Raw genomic sequence first — 26,733 nt, 5'->3', positions numbered from 1 at the left:
CAGTGTGTAGATACATTGCATTGAATGGGAATATTAATTTATGGCCATTTTACCCACATATTGCAAAAAGTAAAATGGTGTATCAATTCATTCCATTATTTCTTTCATAACATAGTTGAGAATAATCTTTATACAAATTTTGGTTGATAAAATCCTGAAACCCCAAAATTTATTGGTGATTGAAAAAAAATCCCATTGCTTTTGCCTATACATATAATTTCATGTCATTTTATTTTTTAAACAACTTAGTCCTGGCGTCCACTACAGAGGACATAGCATAACGTATGAATAAAATATTATTTTATATATGTGTTTTTTTACCATTTGTTTATTGTGCTCTAAACAGTGTGATGACATGGAAAAAAACTAAATTCAAAAAACTTTTTTTTTCTGGGTCTCAGGAGGATATGTGTCCAACAGGTTTTATAAGAAGGTTTGCTTTGATTTGTGCAAAGTCAGTAATTTGCCTGAGACACTATACATGTGTGGAAAGAATTCAATAAAACGGGCAGACATGACTGCAAATATTTGTATTTTAAAAGCAATAATTGTTTTTCTAAGTATAATAAAAGGAAAGGTGCCTTCCACAAAAACATTCAATATCATATTGAAAATAAAAAGGACATGAGCAAATATAGCTAAGTATCACAAAGATGTGTTATAAGGAAAAGACAAAGAAAGTTTGTAAAATGAACTTCAACTGTCAGAAGGACAGCTCATGAAGAACCAATCATGTACAGAAAGGAATGTTCAAATTCAGAGGAACAGTTCAGAAGAAACGTTAATAATAAAGATTGAGAAGATTGGATTAGTTGTGCTCCTTTTTTGGAATACTTGAATACAATTTTTTTTGTGGAATACTTGATGCGGCCCAGCCTGACCCAGACTCTCCCTCCAGCGGCCCCCAGGTAAGTTGAGTTTGAGACCCCTGATCTATACAGATGTCACGGTGGCATTACGTTAGAAGTTAACGTGTGGATTACGTCTGTAAGAAGGAACGTCTGGAGAACGTCCCTCTGCCATACATCTGGAGCTATCTATTTTTCCTTATTTTCTCATACATACATTTATTGTTATAGACATCATCATAGATAATCTTGTTTTGGCACAGTTTATGTAGGACTACATCTGGTATCCCAATGATAGATGTAACTTTGTAATAAAAGTCTATTATCATGTATTTTGATTATACGATCTTCTGAGAGACAAATAAAATGGGATAGTAAAATTCAGAAAAAGTGGGTCTTATCCTTATATATTTGTTTGTTTAAGATGTGTTAATGCTCTGCAGCGGGCGGTCTGCATGCCTTCATTTCACTCATAGATGTTGCATTTAGCATGACTAAACGAATCAAACCATTTTAGAGCTTATTGGGTTTTAAACTAAAATGAGTTAGCCTACTTCTGATTGCTTGGACTAGGCTACTGCTATTCTTATTCTGAACAAGTAATTAATCATTCAATTTAAAAATGTTCAACATAAATGTACTATTTAATAGAGCTATACTAAAGTTTTTATAAAGCCTAGCACTCTATTAAATGTAGCCTACCGGTAGTCATACTACACCTTTTTTGCTACTGTTGAGAGAGCATACAAAAATCTCGCCCAAGTCAGGCAAAACAAAACCCGATAAGCTCTAAAGTGGTTTCTGAATGGTTAATTAATGCTAAATGTAGAATCTACGAGTGAACTCGAGGCATGCAGACCGCAGAGCATTAATAAATCTTAAACAAACTAATGATAAGACAGACTTTTTCTGAATTTTACTAGCCCATTTTATTCGTATAATCAAAATACATGACACTACACTTTTATTAAAAAGTTACTATCATTGGGATACCAAATGTATGGTACATTAACATACATTCAGCATTATAGAAATAAGTTTATCAAATGTTGTCCTACATAAACTTTGCCTAAATAAGATTATCTATGTCTATAACAGTAAATGTATGAGAAAATAAGGAAAAATAGATAGCTCCAGACGTATGGCAGACGCACGTAATCACGTTTGTAAAGTTAGATCGTTGGAGACATTCGGACGGTCAGACGTAATCTACTGCATTGTGCTTGATGTTATATTCATTGATCCACTTCTTTAAAGGGATAGTTCACCCAAAAAAACGAGAGTTCAAGAGATTTCCACGACGCATACGCGAGAACTGAACAAGAAGTAGTAGAAGAAGAACGTCCTCTTCTCAGTTCTCGCGCATGCGTCGTGGAAATCTCTTGAACTCTCGTCTCAGGCCCACAAGGAAGAAAAGGAAAAGTCGAATAAAGTCGTTATTTTTGTTTGTTTTTCCGCACAAAAAGTATTCTCGTCGCTTGATACACTTATAGTTGAGCCACTGTAGTCACTTGGACTATTTAAAAATTTTCTTCAATGACTTTCTGGGTCGTCAAGTTTCACTCCCTTAGGAAGCCTATGTAGCAGTGATCCAGCTCTCAAATTTAATCAAAAATATCTTCATTTGTGTTCCGAAGATGAACGAAGGTCTTACGGGGTTGGAACAACATGAGGGTGAGTAATTAATGACTTAATTTTCATTTTTGGGTGAACTATCCCTTTAACTCCTCTGCTAAATTTTCAGTGGGCATATCAATGTTGGTTGATTCTCAAAAGTAAAAGTCTCAAGTATTCTCAAAAAACTCTCCATCCATGTCGCTACCGGAAGATTCAAGAACCATATGTATTGTTGTGAACTTTTTCTTCTAAAGTGTAGGAACTCAGAAGCGAAGACCAGGAGACTCGGGTGTATCTTTTAAGCAGGATTCTTTATTGCTGTTGCATCGCTGTAGTCTGCTTCGTCCAAAAATCTTAGCCAAGTCTAACTAAGGGAACTTTACATTGCAGGTTATATATACTTTTCACACTGACACAGAAACAAAACATGCAGTTAGGGTCCGTGAAGTTCTTACGGATAATTATCTTCAGTCATCTGTTGTAACTTTGCTGAAAGATCAAGAGTGTCTTGTTGGTCCAGCATGTTTGTGCAGCCATCTTCGGGTGTGACATGCAAACATTCTTTCCAGCAAACAAGCGTTTTTGACATATTCATCAGCTATAAGAATATGTTGTTTCTGGAGTCCAGACTTTGTGCGATGTCCATGATGGTGTAGGATTACAAATTTATTAAATGTTTAATTTAGGTTCAACAGTATTTTTAACTGAGAAAGTGCACACACTGTTTTCCATTTTGAGGCAATCAAGGTTTCGAACATTAACCTCTTGTCACATCTCAAAGGTCAGCTGGGCCTTTTGTTGATCTTATCAGGGTGATTGGATTAGCATCTCAAGGCTCTGAGTTACACTGTTACCTGATGAAATCAGGTAACCAGCTGAATCATGTACTTTCATTTACATGTTTTGTTCAAGAGTCCCCTCCTCTATGTAATTAATCCCACCCCCATGAAATGTATATAAAACTGCAATGTAATGTAAAGTTCCCTTAGTTAGACTTGGCTAAGATTTTTGGACGAAGCAGACTATAGCGATGCAACAGCAATAAAGAATCCTGCTTAAAAGATACAACCGAGTCTCCTGGGGCCTCATGCACAAAGACTTGCGTTGAATTCATACTAAAACATTGCGTACGGACAAAGCTGTAAATGTGCGTACGCACAAAAAAAAGCAGATGTATGAATCTCTGCGTACGAAGGATCCCACGCATATTCTCTTTGTACATCCCAATTAACGTAAAACTGAGCGCACATGCACGAGCACAACGCCCCACCCAGTCTCCTCCCCCAATTAAATTAATTTAAATATGGTAATTAGTCCAATTTGGCAAAAGAAACCTGCAAGAACATGGCTAAAGCAATGAAGAAACGAAATTTCACTGAAAATGTCTTCTATGTGAATATATAGTACAGTGTAATTTATTCCTGTGATCAAAGCTGAATTTTCAGCATCATTTCTCCATTCTTCAGTGTCACATGATCCTTCAGAAATCATTCTAATATGATGATTTGATGATCAAGAAACATTTTTGAGTATTATCAGTGTTGAAAACAGCTCTGCTACTTCATATTTTTGTGGAAACCATGATATAGTATTTTCAGGATTCTTTAATGAATAAAAATTTTATTCAAACAGATATAGAAATCTTATAATCTTTTGTAACATTATAAATGCATTTACTCTCACTTTTAAACACATTCAATGTGTCCTTGCTGAATAAAAATATTACTTTCTTTTTTTATCTTTACTGACCGAATTAATGAAGTTTATTTTTTATTCCTAGTTAAGCCAACGCTGCCATTGCTAGACGGGTTTAATAAATTGACCAATAGACGGGTTTAATAATTAACCAATGACAGAAATCAAATGTGTTTGCTAATGACAATGCTAACATCAAAGTTATAGTATCTAACGTTAGCGTACTAGTAAGACCGTAACAGACAGCGATCATAATAAAAACTTTACATACAATAGCAATCATCCTGGGGTCACAATTACTTTAATTTTAAATATTAAACACAGATTTTTCCAAAGATACTTACAAGTGCAACAGCAAGAAGGCCAGGTCAGCATCCGTTTTGCAGGCTTCTGTTTCTCTCAGTTCTCGCCATTCGGAAAACGCCGGTCCGATGTTTACTTGAGTCTGACTTCTTGCTCGGTCAGTCTCCCGTTTCCTCTTTCTCTGGTCCTCCGTCAATAATTTTCTTGCTTTCTGCTTTTTTGCAGTCTCAGCCATAACGCAAACTATCGTTGCCCTTTGCTTATAGCTAGCCGGTGCTTGAATGGGGGCGTGTACGTGTGCAGTGCCGTAAAGCAATTCATTACATCGCGAGACCTGATATCACGCGATACGTCCTGACGGCGAGTCCGGCGGCCCAAAACTGCAAGTGGGATTTTTCCGCTCTTGGGGACCAGGGGGGTGCGAAACCACCACCATTCAACCCAAAATAAGTAATATAACCATTCCACTCACTCCGAAGCTGTTCAGTTAAGGTCAAAAAGTTACTTAGAGCACCTTTAAGTTATTTTGCTGTGTTTAATGACAATTATAAGCCATTTGATCGGTTATAGCCTCCTCAAAGGAGCTCCACCGGTTACACTTACAGTATGGATGGATCGTGTTTGTGTCAGAGACTCCTTGTCTATGCGAGATAATTTATTCCATTGAAACTGATCACAGGGAAAAGCATGCAACACTCAAACTCTTACACCGCGGAAACAAACGCTCATTTAGACTGTTGAACATGTCTCTCAACTACTGTATGTATGATCTCTCAGTTTGAAGCATCTGTCATATGAAAGTGCATGTGCAGTCATGAAAATTTATTATTTGTAGGATAATATCGCAACACCGTAACCGATGTACTAGAATGTTTCGCCATGTCACATTCTGTGAACTTTCAGCACTGTTATTGCAGTGGGACCAGTTTAACCACTGTTTGTTGAGGTGCAGTTACATGAAATCATTTGTGTTCCATCCCACATCCATTTTAAGATATTCCACCACACAAGTTATACATGGTCACAGTTAGATGCATAAATGATTTTCTCTAGAAAGTAAAAATGTATGTATGTATGTATTTATTTGTTATTTTTTGCCATCCCAATGCAATCACTGGGTTTTACCAGGCCAAATATACATTACAAACATACATTTAGGATACAAAGTAATGAAAAAAAGAGCAGAGGATACACACACTAATAATTAACCTTGTTTATTGTATAATAAAATATTTTTATACCATAAATGCATCAAATATTTCTTTTAAAATGTCTTTAAAAATAAAACGCATGGTATAAATGGTTTAAATGGTTTCTGCACCCAAACATGACGTTTTATTTTATACAGAATCAACATAATTAGATGTGGTACACAGTTACTTTCAGGATTTTATTAGACAACGGGTGACATGAATTTAACTCCAATAACCTCTGATCGTTTATATAACTTGTATGCGTTTTCTGTGTTTAAATATCGATGCATTCTATTGTGATTTAGGAACAGGACTTTTATTTTGGTCTGGATTAGTGACGTCAGGAGGCTGCGACGCGATCCTGCGTCTGTCATGTACAGCTAAAGAAAGGTTTGTGTTTTTAAGTCCTTAAATCATGCAGTTTTATAGTTTTTATAAGCGATGTAAAATGAATAGGTTATTATTGAATGTAACATTGCAATGCTTATTCTACCATAGCGTTGACAGCGCATCCACATGTGTAACAGAGAAGGTGCGTCTCATTTCGCCCCTTAAATCGTGAACCAGTTTACAGTAACCATTAATTCGGTCATTTTAGCAAGTAGTGATGGGAAAGAGTAAATTAAAGCAATTGATTCGCATGATGATTCACTGTTTAGAAGCGCTCGAATCATCGCACGGTGACGACATCTGCTGGTCAAAACAGTGTAAATGCAACGAGAACACAAACACAAACATGTGAAATGATAACTTTTACGAACCAGTAGCTAATATTTTCATTAAAATTTAATCTATTAACTGTAAAAGCAAATTATTTAATATCAAATATAAATCATAAGTAAGTTTTGAGCTAATAAGGTCATTTAAGGCTGTCAGTGCGCTGACTACTGAACTGAGCTGATTGAGACACACACACAGATTTAATTTGGATTTATTTTTCTTTCTGTTATTTATTTTCATCTTAAATATGGCAGAGTATCCAAAAACACAGAAAACTCCTGGTGATGCAACTGAGATCCACGTGACACTATTAAAAAGATGGCGTTTATTAAAGAGGAGAGTGAAGACATCAGGATTGAAGAAGCATTCGGCATAAAACATGAAGATACTGAGGAACAAACAGGTTGGTTTTATTCTCAAAGCTGAACTCAGTCATTTGGTTCTTAATATGTCAACCTCTACAGCATCAAGTCAAAATTATTTGTATAGCACTTCACAATACACAGTTTACACCATATTACACATCAAGGGCGTAGCCATCACTTCAAAAGTGAGGGGGACATAATTTCAAGTGTTATACCCATTTTTTCTGACCTTTTGTCTAACTGATGGGTTATATTTTTAATCATATCATCTTGCTTAATTGGCTAAATATGATATTTATGTAAGCAGGGTATTTTTGACCCAAAATGACACTTTTACTATTACAGCTCTCAGGGTTAATTAATCGTGAAAAGTGATGATTATAGCATTATTTCGGTCAGGACCACTACCATCAAAGATGATTAAGAATTATCATACAGTTTGGATTGGCGGTATGTTCTGTTCTGGGGAAGAACTAGAATATTTTAAACTTGAGTGTGAAAGGGTTAAGGGCCAATATTTGGCCACATGATGTCCAGGGGCATTTAAAAAAATTTTTTTTTTAATAAATACATGCCTCATCTTTTCTGAAAAATTCTTAAATTGAATCAAATTTAACTAGAATAATGAGACACTGGGCCTTTTGCTAATCAAATAAAATGAGTATCATATTCATTGAGGAATATGTTTATGTAAACTTGGCATCTTTAGTCTAGGCTTAAATTGAGATTGTCTGAGTCCCGGACAGTGAAAGCTATTAAAAGCGTTTAGGAGACCGTCAGGAAAATTATCTACCTCCTTATGTGGTTTGCAGTTGTCAAAGTACTATCAGCAGGTTAAAATTGTGTGACCGTAATCAACATGAGGGATTATAACACAGTAGAAGATATGGTAACGTCTGAGGAGCTTTAGGCCATTCAAAACTTTGTCTAATTATCAGAATTAACACGAAACCTAACAAGCAGTCAGCAATAGTGATGATAAAATTGGCCACTACATTTTATACGAACTAAAGCTTATTTACTGACCCTGCAACAAGGTTGAGGAAGGTTGTTCTGCAAATGTTAGAATTGTGATTATCAAAGGACAAAATACTGTCAAAACAACACGGTACACCCAGGTACTTAACTGTAGAAAACCACATAACAGCTGATGTGGCGTTTAAGAATTAATTAATTCCATACGGCATCACGCAATATGGATTCCTGCAGGCACGCTTCTTAGAATTTAAATGATATTACATACACTTTTTGTGCTCCAAAGCAGAATCCACCAGATTGTGCATGGAACAACATTCTGTAGTTTAAAGGGGTTAGTTAATTCTGTCAAAAATAGTGCAGCGCCTCTGGGTTCTACGTCAAAACGTAGCCTCGTTATTGACTGACTGTGTCAGCGTCACATGTATGCGTCGGCCAATAGTAAGGCAGCGTTATGACGTAGAACCCGGAAATGCTGAACTGTTTTTTTTTTTCTATGTGAATAGCGTAGGAGACTGACATTGTTGAATAAAATCTTTTTTTTTTTTTGTGCACAAAGTTTTCTCGTCACTTCATAAAATTAAGATTAAACCACTGTAGTCACATAGACTATTTTAATAATTTATACCACAGGCTGTTTAAAATTCTCGATTCTGATTGGCTGGAAGGTGTGCAGTAAAACCGTTTAATGCACAGGTAGTTCCAGTCAGTTCGATTACAGTTCGAAATGAATCCGCTACTATAAACATTGGTAACCATAGTAACAGAGTTACACTTGCAAAAGAGTGAGAGAGAGACGCATATGAAAACGTTTATTTAGGTAGGCTCAAAGCCATAGAGAGAAAGAGTTGCGACACTCTTTGATGTCGCCGTGATGGCTGTCACGTGGTTCATGTAAGCCCCAATAGTTCCAAAACATACGCTGACTGTCATGTTCTTCAATGGGACAGACAGCAGCGATTGCATTATTGACCGGTAAATATAAAATAAAACACACACCCAAGTACTTTTTCAGCTGTTACTGCATTATTGCATTTTGTTAATGTCAGTTTTGCATTTGGAGAGGCAGGGTGACGACGAAATACTGTATATTACTTAAATAAGTTTCAGTTTTTTGGAGGGAAAAGACAGATCTAGATAAGATCGAAGACGACAAAGATGAGGTCAATACGAAAAAGACAACTAAATGGGCAGTTAACACTCTGTTCAGTCTACCGCTGGACGCGAATACAGTGTTGCAAGTTTGATGCGTCTCAGAGCAGGTATAAACCGTCACATTATAAAACACAACATCATAAGGGATAAAGACTTCAAGTCAAGCAATGCCATCTTTAAATCAGTTTTAAAGCGCTACAGGAAAAATGGAAAAGACACCAGCGTTCATCATCCGCGTATTACTGAGTCTGACATGGAGAAAATTAGAAATGCACCTGCACTCTCCCCTTTCACACCCACAGGACTTGTAAGAAAAGTTCGGTTTGACACACAGCTAATTCATTTAAATAAATGACATGATTAGTTCAAATAAAGATTGCCTTGCCACTGTCAGTGTTGCCTATCATTCATAAATAATTGTAATAAATCCATGAATCATTAAGTTAGCTATATGCTTAAGCAAGAGGGGACTGTAGACTTTAAAGAAGAGACGCTCACAGGTAACTCGCGCACGCATCTCTCTCTCTCTCTATCTCTCTCTCTCTCTCTCTCTCTCTCTCTCTCTCTCTCTCTCTCTCTCTCTCTCTCTCTCTCTCTCTTCCTTCTCTTTCAGTTCTCTGTCTCTCTCTTAATAATGAATTTAAATAAATGTGATAATTCATTCAAATAAAAGCAATCCGATGGCTCTACTTTATTTAAAGCGGACGGAGTGCTAGAACTAACGAGCCGTAACTTAAGAAAATAACCGTCATTTTTACACGTCTGTTAAAAAATTACACTGTAAGCATCAGTTACAGCTTTAACTTATTTTTAACTTGGCAAATAACCGAGGTATAAGCGGGATAATCCACGGCTAGCCATGCATTAAAGGATTTTAATGCACGACGTAGAAGCAACCACCCTCCGCTTCGCATCGGGTGGTTCTTCACCTCTACGTCGTGCATTAAATCCTTTAATGCATGGCTAGCCGTGGATTATCCCTTACGTATTTACCATCTTTCTGGGCCTTAAAAGTGGTAATTAAATTGCTGTCTATGGGGTCAGAGAGTTCTCGGATTTCATCAAAAATATCTTCATTTGTTTTCCGAGGATGAACGAAGGTCTTACGGGTTTGGAACAACATGAGTAATTAATGACAGCATTTTCATTTTTGGGTGAACTAACCCTTTAACACACAGTAGCTAGACCAGATCAGACCGCTCTGGGCCACTTTAAGTTGTAAATCATTAGTCTTGAATAAATCTTTGAATTTGCCTAGGTTTATACATCGTTATAGGAACTAACATAGTTTTCTGATATTTTGTTAACTGCTTGTTTAAAGGGGTCATGACATGAGAAATCAAATTTGCCTTGATCTTTTGACCATTAAATGGTCAAAAGACCATGGTCTTTGTACCATTAAAACATCAGGTACTGCCCCCCAGACCAGAGGCAATGATGTTCTCTGAGCTATGAATAAAAAATTAAAGAATTCATATTTTCTAATTTTATTTGTCTTTTGTTATAATTTTAGTGTAGAATGAGTAAAGCTATTTGTTGTTAGGATGACAAAAAGTTATAAAAGTTACATTTTTGGGCTACTCTGCCTCGTCAATGTCAAAATGATCGAAATGGCCAAATTAAATCAAAGAATGCGGGTCTTACTGTTACTGTCATTATGCAACTAGAGTTTGTGGACATATTTAAGTAGATATAAGTATTTGACAACTGTTTTACGATAGAAATGTTCAGCAACCGACAGTAATAGACTATGTAGTGATGCAAACTACTGAACTTTTTGTGAAATTTTGCTGTTTTGAATTGAAAATATGCGATCATGATTCATGTAGTTCATAAGTGAATGTGACGAGACAAGAAACGTTTGCGTTTGACATAATAAATAAGAGTGCATGTGTGCACATTTTAAAATAAAAAATTTCCAAATTGTTTCTATGGATTACTTCATAACTACAATTAGACCTAGAACTTGTTTTACCATTATTGTTTATATATTTTATTCCCTTAAATTCCTTTTAATCCTTTAATTTATTTAATTCCTTTATTATTATTTATTAAGTAATAAATCCCTCCCCCAACATCTGCCACCCAGCACAAAAGTGAAACTCCACCTATGATTATAAGTGAAACTTTAGGAACATTTTAAAATAATTGTATAATATGTTTTATACCATGATGGACAGATGATCAACAGTAATGTAATCATCCACGTCACCAAAGAGCGCTTGGGTTGAATTCGTTTACAACAAAGAATAGCTGCCGCTGGAGAATTTAGATGTTTAGAACCGCGATCATTTGTCGATCAGAAAGATGTTTTTGCTGTCAAGTCAAGTCACCTTTATTTATATAGCGCCTTTTACAATACAGATTGTATCAAAACAGCTTCACAGTGATAACATGAAAATAATACAACAAAGTTTGTTTCTAGAAGAAAATTGCATCAACGTCCACCTTAAGTAAGGCAGATCAATAATATTATTGAATATTAAATGTCCCCAACTAAGCAAGCAAAAAGCCAAGGCAACAGTGGCAAGGATCCAAAACTCCATCAGGTTACAGAATGGAGAGAAAAACCTTGTGAGAACCCAGATTCAGTCGGGGGCCAGTTCTCCTCTGGCCAACAAAGGAACAGTGTATGATTCGGGCAGCATTACAAGTCAGATCGGATCGGAACATTTAGAGTATTTATCCATTTCCATCTGGTTGGAAGTCGAAGTAATCACGCCGGTATGGAGACGAGTTGTTGAGGATCAGTGTCGATGGCTGTCGTGTCGATGAGGCCTTCACAGGGCTGATGAGGCTGGCACTTCAGGATGAGTTGGGATGGGTCCAGGCGCAGGTCCACCATAGAGGGTCCCTGGGGATAAACAGAGAGACTAATATTAGCGTAGACACCATCCTTCTTATGATGTACCAAGTAAATCAGGATTTACGGGACGTGTTCCCGGTTCCGGTTGATCTAATCTTTGCAGCCTAATTTTGAATTAAGGAAGTCTATAGTGTGTTATGTGTATGCTAGGCCAAAGAGATGTGTTTTTAGTCTAGATTTGAACTGACAGAGTGTGTCTGCTTCCCGGACAATGGTAGGAAGATTGTTCCAGAGTTTTGGTGCTAAATAGGAAAAGGATCTACCGCCAGCAGTCGATTTTGATATTCTAGGTATTATCAACTGGCCGGAATTTCGAGAACGCAATAGGCGTGAAAGACTATAATGCGTTAAGAGCTCGCTCAAGTACTGGGGAGCTAAACCATTTAGTGCTTTGTAAGTAATCAGCAATATTTTAAAATTTATGCGATGTTTTATAGGTAGCCAATGCAGTGTTGACAGAACCGGGCTAATAATCCTGTCCTTCCTACGGGACTATCCCGGGTCTATCCAATTGAGTGCAGAGGCATTTTTTTTCCTGGATCGGTTGAAACACGCCCCATAATCACAGCCCAATGGAGCAGTATCAGACTCGCATTCTGACTAGAATCTCAGTATGACGACGTCAGGCTATAAGAGAGTGTGATTAAAATTGGTTGGTTTCTGGACGTTTTTACCGTATTAAGCCACGTTCTATATTGTGATTTAAATAATACTATGGAAAACGGAACATATAATAAAACAAGCCCATACAACATATGGACACAGTCTAGCACTGGGCTGACCAACCGAGCATGCACACAAGTGCTAGACCTGGCGCCAGATGCCTCCGCCGCATCTGACTGCGGAAGGGTGCTGGAGGAACTCCAACCAGGGTTCGTCAGGCAGAGAACTCGTCTGGGAAGCAAAATTGGCACTCATATCCCGTCCTGGGAGGGGAATGGCACTGCAAGCGAGACACTTTTAGCTAGGCTCTACACAGGCACAGGCTCCACAAGGAGATTGTAAAATATCGCGAAGGTTTTTGGTGTCACCCAGCCCGCTGCGCTACAGTTGTCTGCCAGCGAGGCACCATGCGCTAATGCCCAGGAGGAGGCAACACTCCGAGTGGAGTGAGCTCTTACCCCAAGGGTTAGGATTACGCGAGAGTTAGTTAGTCAGCTCGAATTCCAAATTGCCTGCAGGTCCCTAAATGGAAGTGAGCGCAGTCAGGAGCACTGTCTTGAGAGACAGGATCTTAAACTCAACTGACTGCCGGGCTCAAAAGGAGCTCTCTGTAGGGCAGTTAAGACCAGAGAGAGGTCCCAAGAGGGGAAAAGGAATGGTCAAGGAGGATTCAACCTCCTCGCGCCCTTTAGGAAGCTGATGATTAGGTTGTGCTTTCCCACAGACTTGCCTTCTACTTCATCATGCAACATACACTTTCAGGGTGAAGGGGGGCAAACTTCGCTCCACCTCTTCTTGCAGGAAAGAAAGGATGACTCTGATTGGGCTCTACCTTAAGTTTTCGTGTCTACCACTTCTGGGGGTAGTTTACTTAGAGGTCTGAATGCGTGTGCCAAATGGTGCCCCCTCCCTCAGAAAGAATGTACTTCCTCAGGATAATAGGGAGGGGCTGTCGTGAGGTGCATCAGTTCTTTAAACAGGTCCGAGGGGGGTGGTAAGGCGCAGCAAGGCAACGTGCCCGTTGCGCACATCTGTCGATACAACAACAAGCCTGGACACATTTGTTCTAGGGGAACTCTTGCCTGTAGAAAATCAAGGTCTGACCACGGGTTGAAAGCTCGGTGACAGACCAGTGTGATTTATCACCTGGTGTGTGCCATGATGCCATATGTCCCAGGAGCCTTTGAATTTTTTTTGTGCGGAACAGCTGTCCTGCCCCTGAACAAATTCAGGTAAATTCAGCGCTGACTGAGCATGCTCCTTCGTGAGGCGTGCTGTCATGTTAACTGAGTCCAACTCTATACCAAGAAAAGAGATACTCTGCAAGGGGAAGGGTTTGCTCTTTTCCCAGTTGACACGAAGCCCCAGGTCCCTGTATTCACACAACTGATCTTGCTTGTGGGTCTGTGTCGAGGGAGAATGAGGCATAAAAAAAGTACATGTCCTTCAGGGGGCTGTTCCATAAATGAAGCTTAGAAAAGCGGGGATTAAACTCCAAAACCGGACTTGAATGAGCCTAACAAATAAGTTGGGGCTAAAGTGGTTCCATAAAAGGTAATTGAAGTTCACACAATCTCACTAATTTGATCCAGGTTTATCTAGTCTAGATAATTGCGTGTGCACGCGTTTCTGAAGCAGCCCTAGAGGTCGATCGTGGATCAAATCGATCCATCATCAAACAGCGTAGTTTTTGTGCTGTTTTATGCATTTGTGACATGTTTTTTTTTCCCCCTCAGTGCAAAAATTACATTTTACAGTTATATTCTCCATCTGTAAATGTTAGAAAGTCGTGCAAATGTATCCATTTTGCTGCTAATCTTCATATTGAACGAGCGCTGCTGCGCGCATGCGCGCCAAATAGGAGCGCAATAATTCTGATTAAAAAATATACATTTTGCTTGGAAAATTAAAATGCGATATTTTAGAACACTAGAAATATCTTCTAATTATAATAATTTCTCTTTAGGATGTTGGATAAGTTGCAGTGAACTTCTAGCTCATTACACTCATTTTATACTTCTTATAGGCCTAAATAAAAAAAATTGAACAGAAGTAGCCTAATTCAGGGAAGATTTTTTTTAAGAAACTAAATATATAAAGATACAAAATATAGTTTTGGGTATAGGACCTATGCTAATAAAGATATAGGCCTATACTTATTTAGAATGCTGAGAATTGCAGCTTTTAATGCAATGATTTTTTTTTGAGAAAGCAAGAATCCCCAGTTTTAAATGAGTGGTTAGATTTAGTTTCTAAAGTACATTATGGAGAGGATAACATTAAATTAAGAACAAATGTATACATTTTGAAAAGATATGTGCAACTCTAAAATCAAAGAATATTCCATAAAATAAAGGAATATATATTGGCCTACATTTACTACATTTTTATGTAACCTTCCCTTTTATTTCTAGTTATTTGTATTTTATTTATCTACTTATTTAATATTGAATATTTGATATTTAAATAATATTACTTGAATAACTATTAGGAATTATGTGTCATTCATTATAAGAGTTTGATATATGTGAATGTTATATTTTTATTAATATTTATTTATTGTTTTATTTATATGTATGTGTTGGTATTATCACAAAAGAAAAAAAAGTAGAAGGAAAAATAAGGAATATTTATTGGGGGAAAATAATGTCTTTAAAGGAACTGTCCATTTGTATAATTGTGTTAAATGTGTTTGAATTGAAAGACATAATAAAGTACATAATATATAATATATATATATATATATATATATATATATATATATATATATGAGACAGTGTAGAAAAAAGAATTCTCTGATAACCGAGGCATTCCTTAATTAAAATGTCTTTATTACAAAAATGACATGTCCTAAACGGACAACTTTAAAACGCCTTATATATGTGTCTATATTGTAGCCTTATTTAAGTTGATTTTCTGTATACTGTGTATTTATAAAGTCCAATAATGGTATTAGAGACTGTCAGTGGTAATATCATTGTGTTCTTGTCGGTCAGTGTTGAGGATCTGTGTAACAACTGAGGCTTAGCCTGACAGTTAGCCTTCCCTGGACCAGGCTAGTTTCCCAGCATAAGTTGCCAGGGTAACTGAGTTTGAACTTTTTTAAGTTTGATTTATGAAACCGAATCTACCGAAAATAAGCCTGACTAACCGAAATAAGCCTGGCTTATACTCTAATCTTGGTTTATGGAACAGCCCCCAGGTCGATCGCTGCGAACCAATCTTGGGGTAAATGCATTGGAAAAAAGCTTGTGAAGGGCCCGATTCAAGACACACAGATCCAAAATGTAATGTTGTAAGGACTGTAGACCCCCTGACCATGTTGGCTGGAGGCACTGGCTCTATCGCATCCTTCGCTAGTAGGACTGCGATTTCTGCACACAGGACAGGGGAATCCTTGTTCGCCACTAGGGTGAACCGGATGCCGCTGAACCTGGGGGGAAGCCAGGCAAACTGAATCGCATAGCCGATGGTCATCTCCGAACAGTGTGTACATGACTCATCCAGGACTGCTGTCTCAGCATGCTTACGGCCCAGACACGTAAGACGCTGATCGTGACTGTCAGCCGGGGCGAGAAAACGACCGCATCCAGAAACACATGGGGTAGAATGACTTCTTGAAAAAGATGCAACGTCACACCCGTGTTTACTCTTTTAGTTGGAAAAAGCTCTTTTGTGCTGTAGTGCACAGGGGGAAAGGTCACCTGCACAGTGTGCAAAATGCTCTTTCAGGGAATTCAAAGAGTGCAGTCCTCGTCACCACCGCTGATGCACCGTCACACCAACACACGTGCTGAGCTTCTTCCTGGTTCTGTCTACCACGAAAGATGAATTGCAGAGCAGAATTTTCATCTGAAGTAAAAGCTTAACTAGTGAGCCCTACACGCTTCTTTATATACCTGCAGCGCAGTGGTTTGTGGTTTCCATTGGCTTGTTCTGTTACTACTCAAAGGTGATTGAGCTCTCAGGCCAGATCCCAATTCTTCAGTTCAGTTCTGATGTAACGTTGAACTAGGGATGGCTCGATACCAAAATTTTGGCTATGGTACAGTAACACAATCTAATACTGAAATACCGATATTAAATTGATACCATACTGGGCCTGAATTTTAGAGTGGATATTGCACATAATTTTACTCATTTTTGCAGGTTTCACATTTATAAAGCGGGAAATTATCGCAAATGTTTATTAGTAAATTAATCAACACAGATTATCACATCAAATCAGTAACTTGAAAACTTTCTAGTGAGAAGTTTCTCCCCTTTCTATGCAAATGACTTCTGGCTTCAAAAGACACTGCGTCTGCAGTATAAAAGCAAGCTGCACACAAAACTATGACAAAATGTCCATCTTAGTGAGTATTCACATAATCACAGTCGATTATGGCTTGCGTGAATGTAAATAGTGTAATGGTATGCGTGATTGCATGTGTAATAGTATATCAGATCTGTCAAAGCAGCCGCCTAATACATGCTGCTGTCTGTCACTAAATATCTTTTTTAACTTTAATTGGAAGGATTCAGTGTTAATTTACATTTGATTACTTTTTTCAATTTATGTAGCATTTCTAAACTTAAGTGCAAAGATTATGAGAGCTGGGGCCTCATTTATAAAACTTTGCGTAGGATTTGCGTCAGAAGTGGCGTACGGATGAAACATAGGACGTGCGTACGCACAGAAATATTCGGATTTATAAAACCGTGCGCACGCACATCCTACGCATTTTTCCCTTAATAAATCACAATCAATTCTAAATGTAGCGCAGCTTTTGCGGCTTCATGTCACGCCCATAGTTGCCCATAAATAGTCCGTGAAACGCCCATAAGTTAATATTGATCGATTGCGAAATCATGGCAAACATAGAGAGGAAATCAAAAAACGTAACTTCACTCAATGTGAAGTAGAAGTTATCGTTGGCGAGGTGGAAAAGAGGAGAAAAATGTTGTTTGGAGGGCACAGTGTGGGCATTAGGCTACTAATGCCAAAAAGGCACTTGAGTGGCAAAAGGTTGCAGACGCCGTAAATGCTGTAGCCTCACAACCTCGGACTGTGGCCGAAATAAAAAAGAAATGACAAGCTACAGATGTCGGTTATAATCTACTTGGAAATGGGAAATAGTTCAGCGCAAATGTAATTTCTTGCAGCTTTCTGAATGATTGAGACATAGGTCTACGTCATACGTTATTTTATCAAAAATAAAACAAACTAAAGGCACATGAATACCATGATTCCGTAGCTGATGAAGACATTTTTACTATGATAACAACTTTCCCCAGTGGACAAATAATACATCTATCTATCTATCTATCTATCTATCTATCTATCTATCTATCTATCTATCTATCTATCTATCTATCTATCTATCTACCTAATTATCTATCTATCTAATTGCATCTATATCTGCTCCGCCTGACGGACACATTGGCGAGAATATCAGTTTTGTACATTATTTCGTTCTGTTTACCATCTTATTTATGAGGATGAATTGTATAACATGCCAATATTATTGCAGAACATATTTCACTTTTCTTTTTGCAAATATGTGTTAATTTGCATTTCTGTTGCAGATTGATCAAACGGGTGTTCGTGTAGGCTGTTAATTGTAAGACTTGCTTTGAGAAGTCTTCGTGTTATTTATTTTACACAACGGTCTACAGTTTCACACACTTTCACGTGTTTCTTCCATCTGCCGACGGTGTCGCCATTTCTCATTTCACCCGTTTTTGTGCGTACGCCTGGGTCAGAGCTTGCGTGAAGGACCGCACATTTTACCGTCAAGTTTGCTTTTTATAAATACCAATTATTGCGTAGAGAGCGGCGTACGCCTTCTTTTGTGCGTACGCAATGTTTATAAATGAGGCCCCTGAACATCATTGGTTCAAACGCACGCTGGAGCTTTTGTGTTATTTAAACGATTCAATCATATGTATGTGGCGTTGATCCAGTGAAAATAAATGTCTAAAGTAGACCGTTTGAATGATGCCCTCAGGATGTGCTACTGACAGATGCTTGGCAAGGTTTGATTGCTTTTAAAACTGATTAAGAACCAAGTAATTCCAAATTTCAATTCTACTGCTCTCTGTTTTGGGCATGTTGGGTGAGATTCAACTGCTTTACCCATTTTGTTCCTCTACGTTGTCACGTTTGCCGGTCTTGTGTCAATTTGGGTAGCACACTGCCACCTAGCAGTGAACTTCGTAGACCGATGATGGATCTGGTAGTAGCCCACCATCTGGTCCAGAAGAGCGACTCCTTTCATATGTTGCTGATAGTCAGCAAGGCATGCTGGCACCCGAACGTCCGTCTGGCGTTGACCATTGGCCTTTCTCCTCACTAACCATTGAGCTGTCGGGTCATGGTAGTTGGAGAGGACCATCACAGCCTTGGTGTCTTGCCAGACGCAGAATGTCAAGTCATCCCGCTGCGCCACATTGAACTCATGCTTTTTCAACTCAGCTGCCTTTGTGAGCTGCTTATTCTTGGGGAGGTCCTTCCTGTTGGTATGCACCGTTCCACAAGCTTGCACCCCTCTGGCCTTGAGGTCCACCATCAACTTCGGAGAAAGACCTGGCTCACCGACAACATGGACAACTTTTACACCCGTTAAAAGTTGTCCATGTTGTCCACTATCCGGTGAGCCAGGTCTTTCTCTGTCTTACCCTGAATGGCACCCGTGTACACCTGAAAATGGGTGACGTAGCCTGTTTTGCTCTCCGCCATGACCCACACCTTTATTCCCCACTTCACCGGCTTCATTGGGAGGTACTGCCGGAATCCCAGGCGTCCCGTGTACTTTACCATGGACTCATCCACGGTCACAAAGCCATTGACCTCATAGAGCACCTGGAATCTGACCAGGAGGAGGTCCATCCACTGCCGAATCTTCCAGAGCTTGTCCGTTTTGTCCACGGCAGGGTCCATGTTATCTTGGAGATAGAGATATCTGAAAATGCATATGATAAGATTAATTAATAACATAACATTTATTGCCATCATTGTATTCATTTTTTTATATGTATTATGTTATTTGTGTATATTTATAGTATTTATATTTATTGTTATTCATTATGCCATAATTATGACTATTTATTATGCTATTTATTCATTATGCCAGTATTTTACTTATATATTAACATTATTGTATTTATTATTATCATTATCAACCATCATCACCATAATTATATAATTTATGCTATTTATTCATTATGCCATTATTGTATTACTATTTATTATGCTATTTATTCATTATTCCATTATTGTATTACTATTTATTATGCTAGTTATTCATTAGAAAAAGAAAAGAAAACACAAATCATTACCTCCAGATCATGTCGAAGCGGTCCCTTGCCATGGCCTTGGGGAAGTTGGTCTGGTACAACCATTTTGTCTGCCTCCAGAAATCCCTGCGTGCTGGCAGCTTCAAAATACCGAAGGCGAGACACAGCCCGACAAATGTCTTGATCTCCACTTCGAGTTGGTGGGGGCCTGATCACGCGTCTGTTCGGCGTACCGATTTCCGTCTCCAACATGTCCCAAAGCTCATCTGTAAAAATACACGTAAAGACATCCAGGGGGCTAGCATCCATGGGGATCGGCTGTTTCACCCCTGGTTTGTGGATGAACTGCTTCGCCTTGCGCGGCTGGTAACCCTCTGTTCTCCAGTCTACCTGAAATCCGTAAAAGCCATCCTCCTCCTCTCCTTCTGTGTCCCTCAAATCCAACTCCTGTGCTCTATCCAAAAGATCTTCCAGCATGTTTTTATCATAATCATTCTCTACCACCTCCTCCCTCTCAAACTCCTCACTATCTTCCAACTCAATGTCACTGCCCTCGCTGTCAAAATCCTCCTCTGTCGTTGCCATTTTCTCGCGCGTCTCCAAAAAAAAATCCAAAACAAATGCACGTGTATGTCTGATTGATTGAAGTGATTTTCTGCGAACCACAGTACATTTGGTGGAAACACATACAGATGCAAAAAGGCATGAGCCTATGTCAATTCCATCAGACATCCCACCTATCAATCCACCAGAATACCAAATGGAGGTCTGTGCACCTAAGTGGAAAGAGGTAGAGCAGGCTGTGAGAAAGGCAAGGGCTTCATCATCTCCAGGGCCTAATAAAGTTCCGTACAGGGTGTACAAGAGTGCTTCAGGAGTTCTACGAATTCTGTGGAAATTGATAAAAGTAGCATGGGAAAAATAGGTTGTACTTAAGAGTATGGCGCAGAGCAGGAAGAGTCTTTATACCTAAAGAAAAATATGCTAAAAGCATCTGTCAGTTTCGTCCTATTTCACTATTAAACGTTGAAGGTAAGATTTTCTAAAGCATTATTGCTCAGAGATTGTCCACCTACCTATTAAAGAATGGCTTCATTGACACTTCAGTTCAAAAAGCGGGCATTCCAGGGTTCTCAGGATGCTTAGAACACATCATTGTTATCTGGCAACTAATTCAATCAGCTAAAAAGGAGAGGAAGGAGCTCCATGTGACATTCCTGGATTTGGCTAATGCATATGGTTCAGTGCCACATGAGCTTCTTTGGGCAGCATTTGATTTTTTCAGAGTACCAATGTCAATAACAAATTTAGTGAAAGCCTATTTTGGAGATTTGCAATTTAGCTTCTCAACTCCAGAATTCAGCACTACATAGCAATGCTTAGAGGTTGGAATAATGGCAGGATGCACCATTTCTCCACTGGCTTTTACCATGGCAATGGAAGTAATAATTAGGGCATCAAGATGGGTAGTAGGAGGAGAGCGCTTGGCTTCTGGGATGCGACTACCACCAATCAGAGCATACATGGATGACATGACAACCATGACTACAACAGTAGCCTGCACTAATCGGTTATTGGGTAAGTTAACCAATAATATTGAATGGGCACGAATGCAATTTAAGCCCTCTAAATCAAGGAGCATCTCGATAGTTAACATTCTTCATTAATGGTGAGGCAATACCAACAGTTTCTGAGAAGCCAGTGAAGAGTCTTGGGAGATGGTACGATGGGGATCTAAAGGACACAGTTCGAGTGGGAGAAGTTAGACGACAAGCAGTGGAAGGGTTGAAGAGCATAAACAGCTGTCCTCTACCAGGCAAACTAAAACTCTAGTGCTTTCAGTTTGGTCTATTGCCAAGGTTGCTGTGGCCACTGACTGTGTACGAGGTTTCTTTGACAACAGTGGATAAGCTGGAAGCGTTATAAGTTCATACATAAGGAAATGGTTGGGAGTTCCACGCTGCCTCAGCAGAGTGGGACTTTATAGTAAAGGAATATTGCAGCTGCTAGTCTCTGCTTTAACCAAGGAGTTTAAGTGCGCCAAGGTCAGACTGGAAATGACCTTAGTAGAGTCACGTGAAAAATGTGTAAGGGAGGCAGCACCTGTGTTAAAAACTGGTAGAAAGTGGTCAGCAAAGAAATCTGTGGTAGAGGCAAAGGCTGCCCTTCAAATTGGTGATATCGTGGGACAGTTACAGCATGGAAGAGGGGGTTTTGGGCTCAGTTTAGCTCCTCCTAATTGGCACAAGGCAGGCCCAGCTCAAAGGAGGAAGCTGGTAGTCAACGAGGTGCGAAAGCAGGAGGAAAGGATGAGGTGTATAATGGCCATTTTCCAGGCCAAGCAGGGAGAGTGGATGAGATGGGAGAGTGTGGAACAACGCAAGATGGGCTGGCAAGACCTTTGGTCAATGGAAGAGAGTAGGATCAGTTTCCTTATCAGGTCAACATATGATGTTCTCCCATCACTACAGAACCTAAACCTCTGGGTAGGAGAGGATCCCTCTTGTCCTTTGTGTTCATCACCTGCCACATTAAGGCACATTTTGACAGGATGTAAGGTGGCTCTTAGCCAAGGTCGGTTTACTTGGCGCCATGACCAAGTACTGCGATGTTTGGCTTTAGCATTGAAAGGCAAGCGTAACATGACCAATAAGTTGCCACCTGTTCTAGCAAAACATTACACACAGAAGACAATATTCCTCCGCCCAGGCGAGCAACCACCAAGAAAAGGTGTTAAAACCAATTCTCGCCCAGGACAACTGGAAGCTGCTAGGGACTGGAAGATGCTGGCTGATCTTGATCAACGGCTTATTTTTCCACCTGAGATTGCCCCCACTAATCTCCGACCAGATATTGTTTTGTGGTCTGGATCAGCACGCATTGTTCAACTGATAGAGTTAACAGTGCCATGGGAGGATGCTGTAGATTAGGCATATGAGAGGAAGAAACTGCGGTGTGCTCATTTGGCCACTGAAGCAGAACAGCCAGGCTGGAGAGTCCAGGTTTATCCAGTGGAAGTAGGTTGTCGAGGATTTGTGGCACACTCTACAACCCGGTTCCTCAGAGACATCAGATTCAGCGGCCAAGAGTTGCGTCTCACAGTAAAGAACTTATCTGAAGCAGCAGAGAGGAGCACCAACTGGCTGTGGTTGAGACGGAAATATTCTGGCTGGCTGGGTACAGGCCGCCACGATACGGTTTAGAAGAATTCTTGAAAAACTTGAAGAGTCTGTTGGTTTATTTGCAGAGGTGGGAGTAAGTCACACATGTGCAAGTCACAAGCAAGTCTCAAGTCTTAACCTTCGAGTCTCAAGCAAGTCCAAGTCAATTTTTTATAAAAGCAAGCAAGTCAAGTCAAGTCACTGCCTTGTGTCAAGCAAGTCAAGTCAAGTCGTAGCTTGGGTCACAAGTCACTGGCAAGTCATACAAACGTTTGATGATTTCACTGAATTTATATATTAAAATAAGTTAAAACTACATAAGTTGTGGACTATGGTTTTATTTGCAACATATTTTTTTTAAATATGCATTTCCACATACAGCTGAGTGGTTACTACAATAAAAATCTAAAAAATAAAAAATAAATACAATTTCAAACTACATAGCCTAAAATGTAAATGTAACTGAAATTAGGCCAACATTAAAGCATGAAAAAATAAATATGCCTCAAACATTGCAGAAGACCATTAAAATGTATTAAACAATTCACAATTCAAGTATAATGGTTCCTATGCCACCAAATGGCATTCTTCAAACTTGCATCCTCTTTATATAAGTTATGTAACAGACGTTGGCATTTAGCCTATTATGAAGTTAAAACCGCCAATAGGTGGCGCCAAATCACCGTCTTAATGTACGAGTCATAGAAGCAGTCAACTGATTTGTTCAAAATGACAGATTCATTCTGGAACTAAGCAACTAGGTCACTGAATCACAAATACGCATAACTCTTTCTGTGGCTTGTTTGGAACTATTGTCATTGGAGAAATAGAGCAAAAACAGAAAATATTTGGAATATTATGTCTAAAATGTCACATCACAATATTCACTCTTTGTTTACTGAACTGTTTTATAAAATCATCACATTTGCAATCGCGCCAATAATCTGGAAATATTTTTTTATATATGTTATAATTATGAAAATAACTCCTACTAGGGCCATTTTTCCACCACATTTTGAATTTTGGGTGCATATTAATTCTGCTGGCATTTTTTGCCACCAACCCCCTGATAACATTAAGAGAAACATAAACGACAAAACTAACAGTTTTCTATATTGTTTTTCGTCATTGGAAAGAACAACATTTTTGGCTTTAAAGCATGATTTAAAAAGAAATGTGGCAAATGTTATACAAAACATATACCATCATTAATTATCATTTGAATATTGACAACATTAAGCTACATTTGAAAACATAATTGTGTATAAAGAGGCATGCTGTTTTGACCAATATTATTCTCTCTAGATTTAAAGATAGTCAAATTAACTATAACAAACAGGTTAAACAAGCCATAGCTTACTTTTAGACGTGGTGAATGAAGTTCGACTGTTCGAGGTTGTGATGGTCGTCCGATATCCCTTGCCAGTTATTATGCGTACAACAAATCTTCTTGCATGAATATGGCCATTTTCTAGTGTTTATATCCAAAAAGATACGATGCAGGGAGATGTTTTTGTATTTAGCGCGCTCACCGCGATGTAGGCTATTTCTGGGATTGTGCCGCGTCACGCAATCGCGCAGAATCTGATGACTGACGTCAATGGTTCTGTTGCTTTCATTTTGTTTATCAATGGATGTTGCGATGATTTATATAAAAATGTATATCAAGTCATTCTCGAGTCATACAGTTCAAGTCAAGTCAAGTCTCAAGTCATTGGATCTCAAGTCAAAGTCAAGTCGAGTTATTTTCTTAATTTAGTCAAGCAAGTCTCAAGTCCTTAAATTTGCGACTCGAGTCTGACTCGAGTCAAGTCATGTGACTCGAGTCCCCCATCTCTGTTTATTTGTATAGTTTGCATAGTAATTACAGTTATTACGTTCCTGTGTATATTGCGTGAATGAGGGTTGGTGTTTGGGCAGATATTGTGTTTTGTGGTAGGTGGTATGCCATACGGAACCGTTGCCACTGAACCTACTTTAACGAAGACAGTGGGGCTCGACGGCCTTAGTCAAACGGGTTGGCTCGTATGGTTGGGTTGCGGAGAGATTGTGAGATTGTGGTTAGGTCTCAGCAGCAGGAGGGATGTAGAGGTCAGTAAGCTGGGCTGAGTTGAGTGGGGGACGGAGGGGGGTGACTCTGGGCAGTCCAGAGTCACTGTCGAGCCCTTTTGAGGTGTCGTGGGCTAGTCGACGAAACACTGAGGACGGAAGGTGCCCACTTGAAGACCCTAGAGATGTCCCCTACTTGGCCCAATCCAGACGGTTGTCGTGCTGGTCCACTGGGGAGACCACACCGTTAACGCTGGACAGAAGGAGATTCACATCACCATATGGAAGGAAGCGTAAATGGATGGAGAAGCATAGGTTACTGTAAAGCTAAGTCTTAAGCCTTGTTTATACTCGACGCGTCCGCAAGAGCGCGAAGTGCGCGCGGCAAAAATGACGTCATTGCGGTGTGGGCGGTCGTGCGCGTTGGGTGCGCAAGACCCCATTTCGCCTGGCGGTGTGCACGGCACTTTTTGTAACATCGCGCGCGGCGCCGCATCCGAAGATGAACGACTTCGAGCCGAATCTGGCCGAACTGGTATGTCTGTACCACCATGTTTATGATCCTTCTATACACAGAGACATTTGCATTGATGGGCGACCATAAAAGCCTCTCATTTTGTGAATAGGAACACATTTACATTAAGCACCCAGTTTGCACTTGTATAAAGTAACTGCTTACATTTACAAAATAAGCCTACAATAGCAGAAGTAAGCCCTGCTGATGAAATTAAGGTTTAAACACTCTTCAATAAGGCTTCAGTTGTTTACTAGTTTACATGCAGTGAAAGTGCAATAAACCTACTGCATTTATTACTCTTTTTATATGAATCAGAAATTAATAAACTACTAATAAATGGCAAACTACTTCTTCACTGCTGATTCCTGGTGGTTTAGAGGAGAATTACTCCGAGTCGCCCCCTGTCGTTTCACAGAATAGCACAACGGCGAGCGCGTCAAGTATAAACGCCTCGTCCATATGGAGAGGTCCGCGCGCAGTCAGCGGAGACTCGCGCTCGTGCGGACGCGTCGAGTATAAACAAGGCTTTAGTTTGTGCTTATCTTGGCAAAAGCAGAGTACAAATCAGCATGAAGTTTTAACATCTACTCTCGTGTAATGGAAATCATTTGGGTGGTCACATGGTCTTTAAAAAATCAACTAGACCCACCTCATGTTTATTTGAACCAATGACAGTGCGTTCTATGCAGCACGCGTCATGAAAAGGATGACGAACACAAAATGCTGCGCCACACAGCAGCCGGCAGGAGGTTCAGAGTTGCGCAACACAGTAACCGGCAGTAGATGTAATGTATCGGCGTGCAGCATCCGGCACAAATGTGTTAATAGGGAGCCAATCGAGTGTTGACAGAACCGGGCTAATATGGTCATACTTTCTGGTTCTGATAAGAACTCTATCTGCTGCATTATGGACCAGCTGTAGTTTGTTTATTAAGCATGCAGGGCAACCACCCATAACAGCATTACAATAATCTAGCTTTGATGTCATGAACGGATTTACTAATTGTTCCTCATTTGTCATTGAGAGCATATGACGTAATTTAGATATATTTTTGGAAGAAGGGTGTCTGGAAGAATGCGGTTTTACAGATACTAGAATCGTGACTTTCAAATGAAAGATTGGTATCATAGAGCACACCCAGGTTCCTAACCGATGACTAAGACTTGACAGTGCAGCCAGTGTTGCACAGTATTCTAGGTTATTACGTGAGGAAGTTTTTTGTCCAATAATTAGAATCTCTGTTTTTTCAGAATTAAGTTGTAAGAAATTACTAGTCATCCAGTTTTTTATATCAGCTATGCATTCCGTTAATTTTGTGAATTGGTAA

General features: G+C 39.3%; 1 protein-coding gene across 1 annotated transcript in view; it reads left to right on the top strand.

Annotated features, from left to right (window-relative positions):
- The first annotated feature begins 6,622 nt into the window (after window positions 1-6,622).
- LOC130092434 (gastrula zinc finger protein XlCGF8.2DB-like) overlaps window positions 6,623-26,733 on the top strand; it is a 32,759-nt gene continuing 12,648 nt past the window's right edge. The window contains exon 1 of the mRNA XM_056260290.1: window positions 6,623-6,779. Within this exon, the coding sequence (XP_056116265.1) occupies window positions 6,695-6,779 (85 nt within the window). The 5' untranslated portion in view covers window positions 6,623-6,694. The remainder of the gene's footprint in view (window positions 6,780-26,733) is intronic.

This window comes from Rhinichthys klamathensis, unplaced genomic scaffold, assembly GCF_029890125.1.
Source record: "Rhinichthys klamathensis goyatoka isolate OS25496 unplaced genomic scaffold, OSU_Roscu_1.1 h1tg000176l_1, whole genome shotgun sequence".
Taxonomy (NCBI): domain Eukaryota; kingdom Metazoa; phylum Chordata; class Actinopteri; order Cypriniformes; family Leuciscidae; genus Rhinichthys; species Rhinichthys klamathensis.
This window is presented reverse-complemented; position numbering and strand designations above follow the sequence as displayed.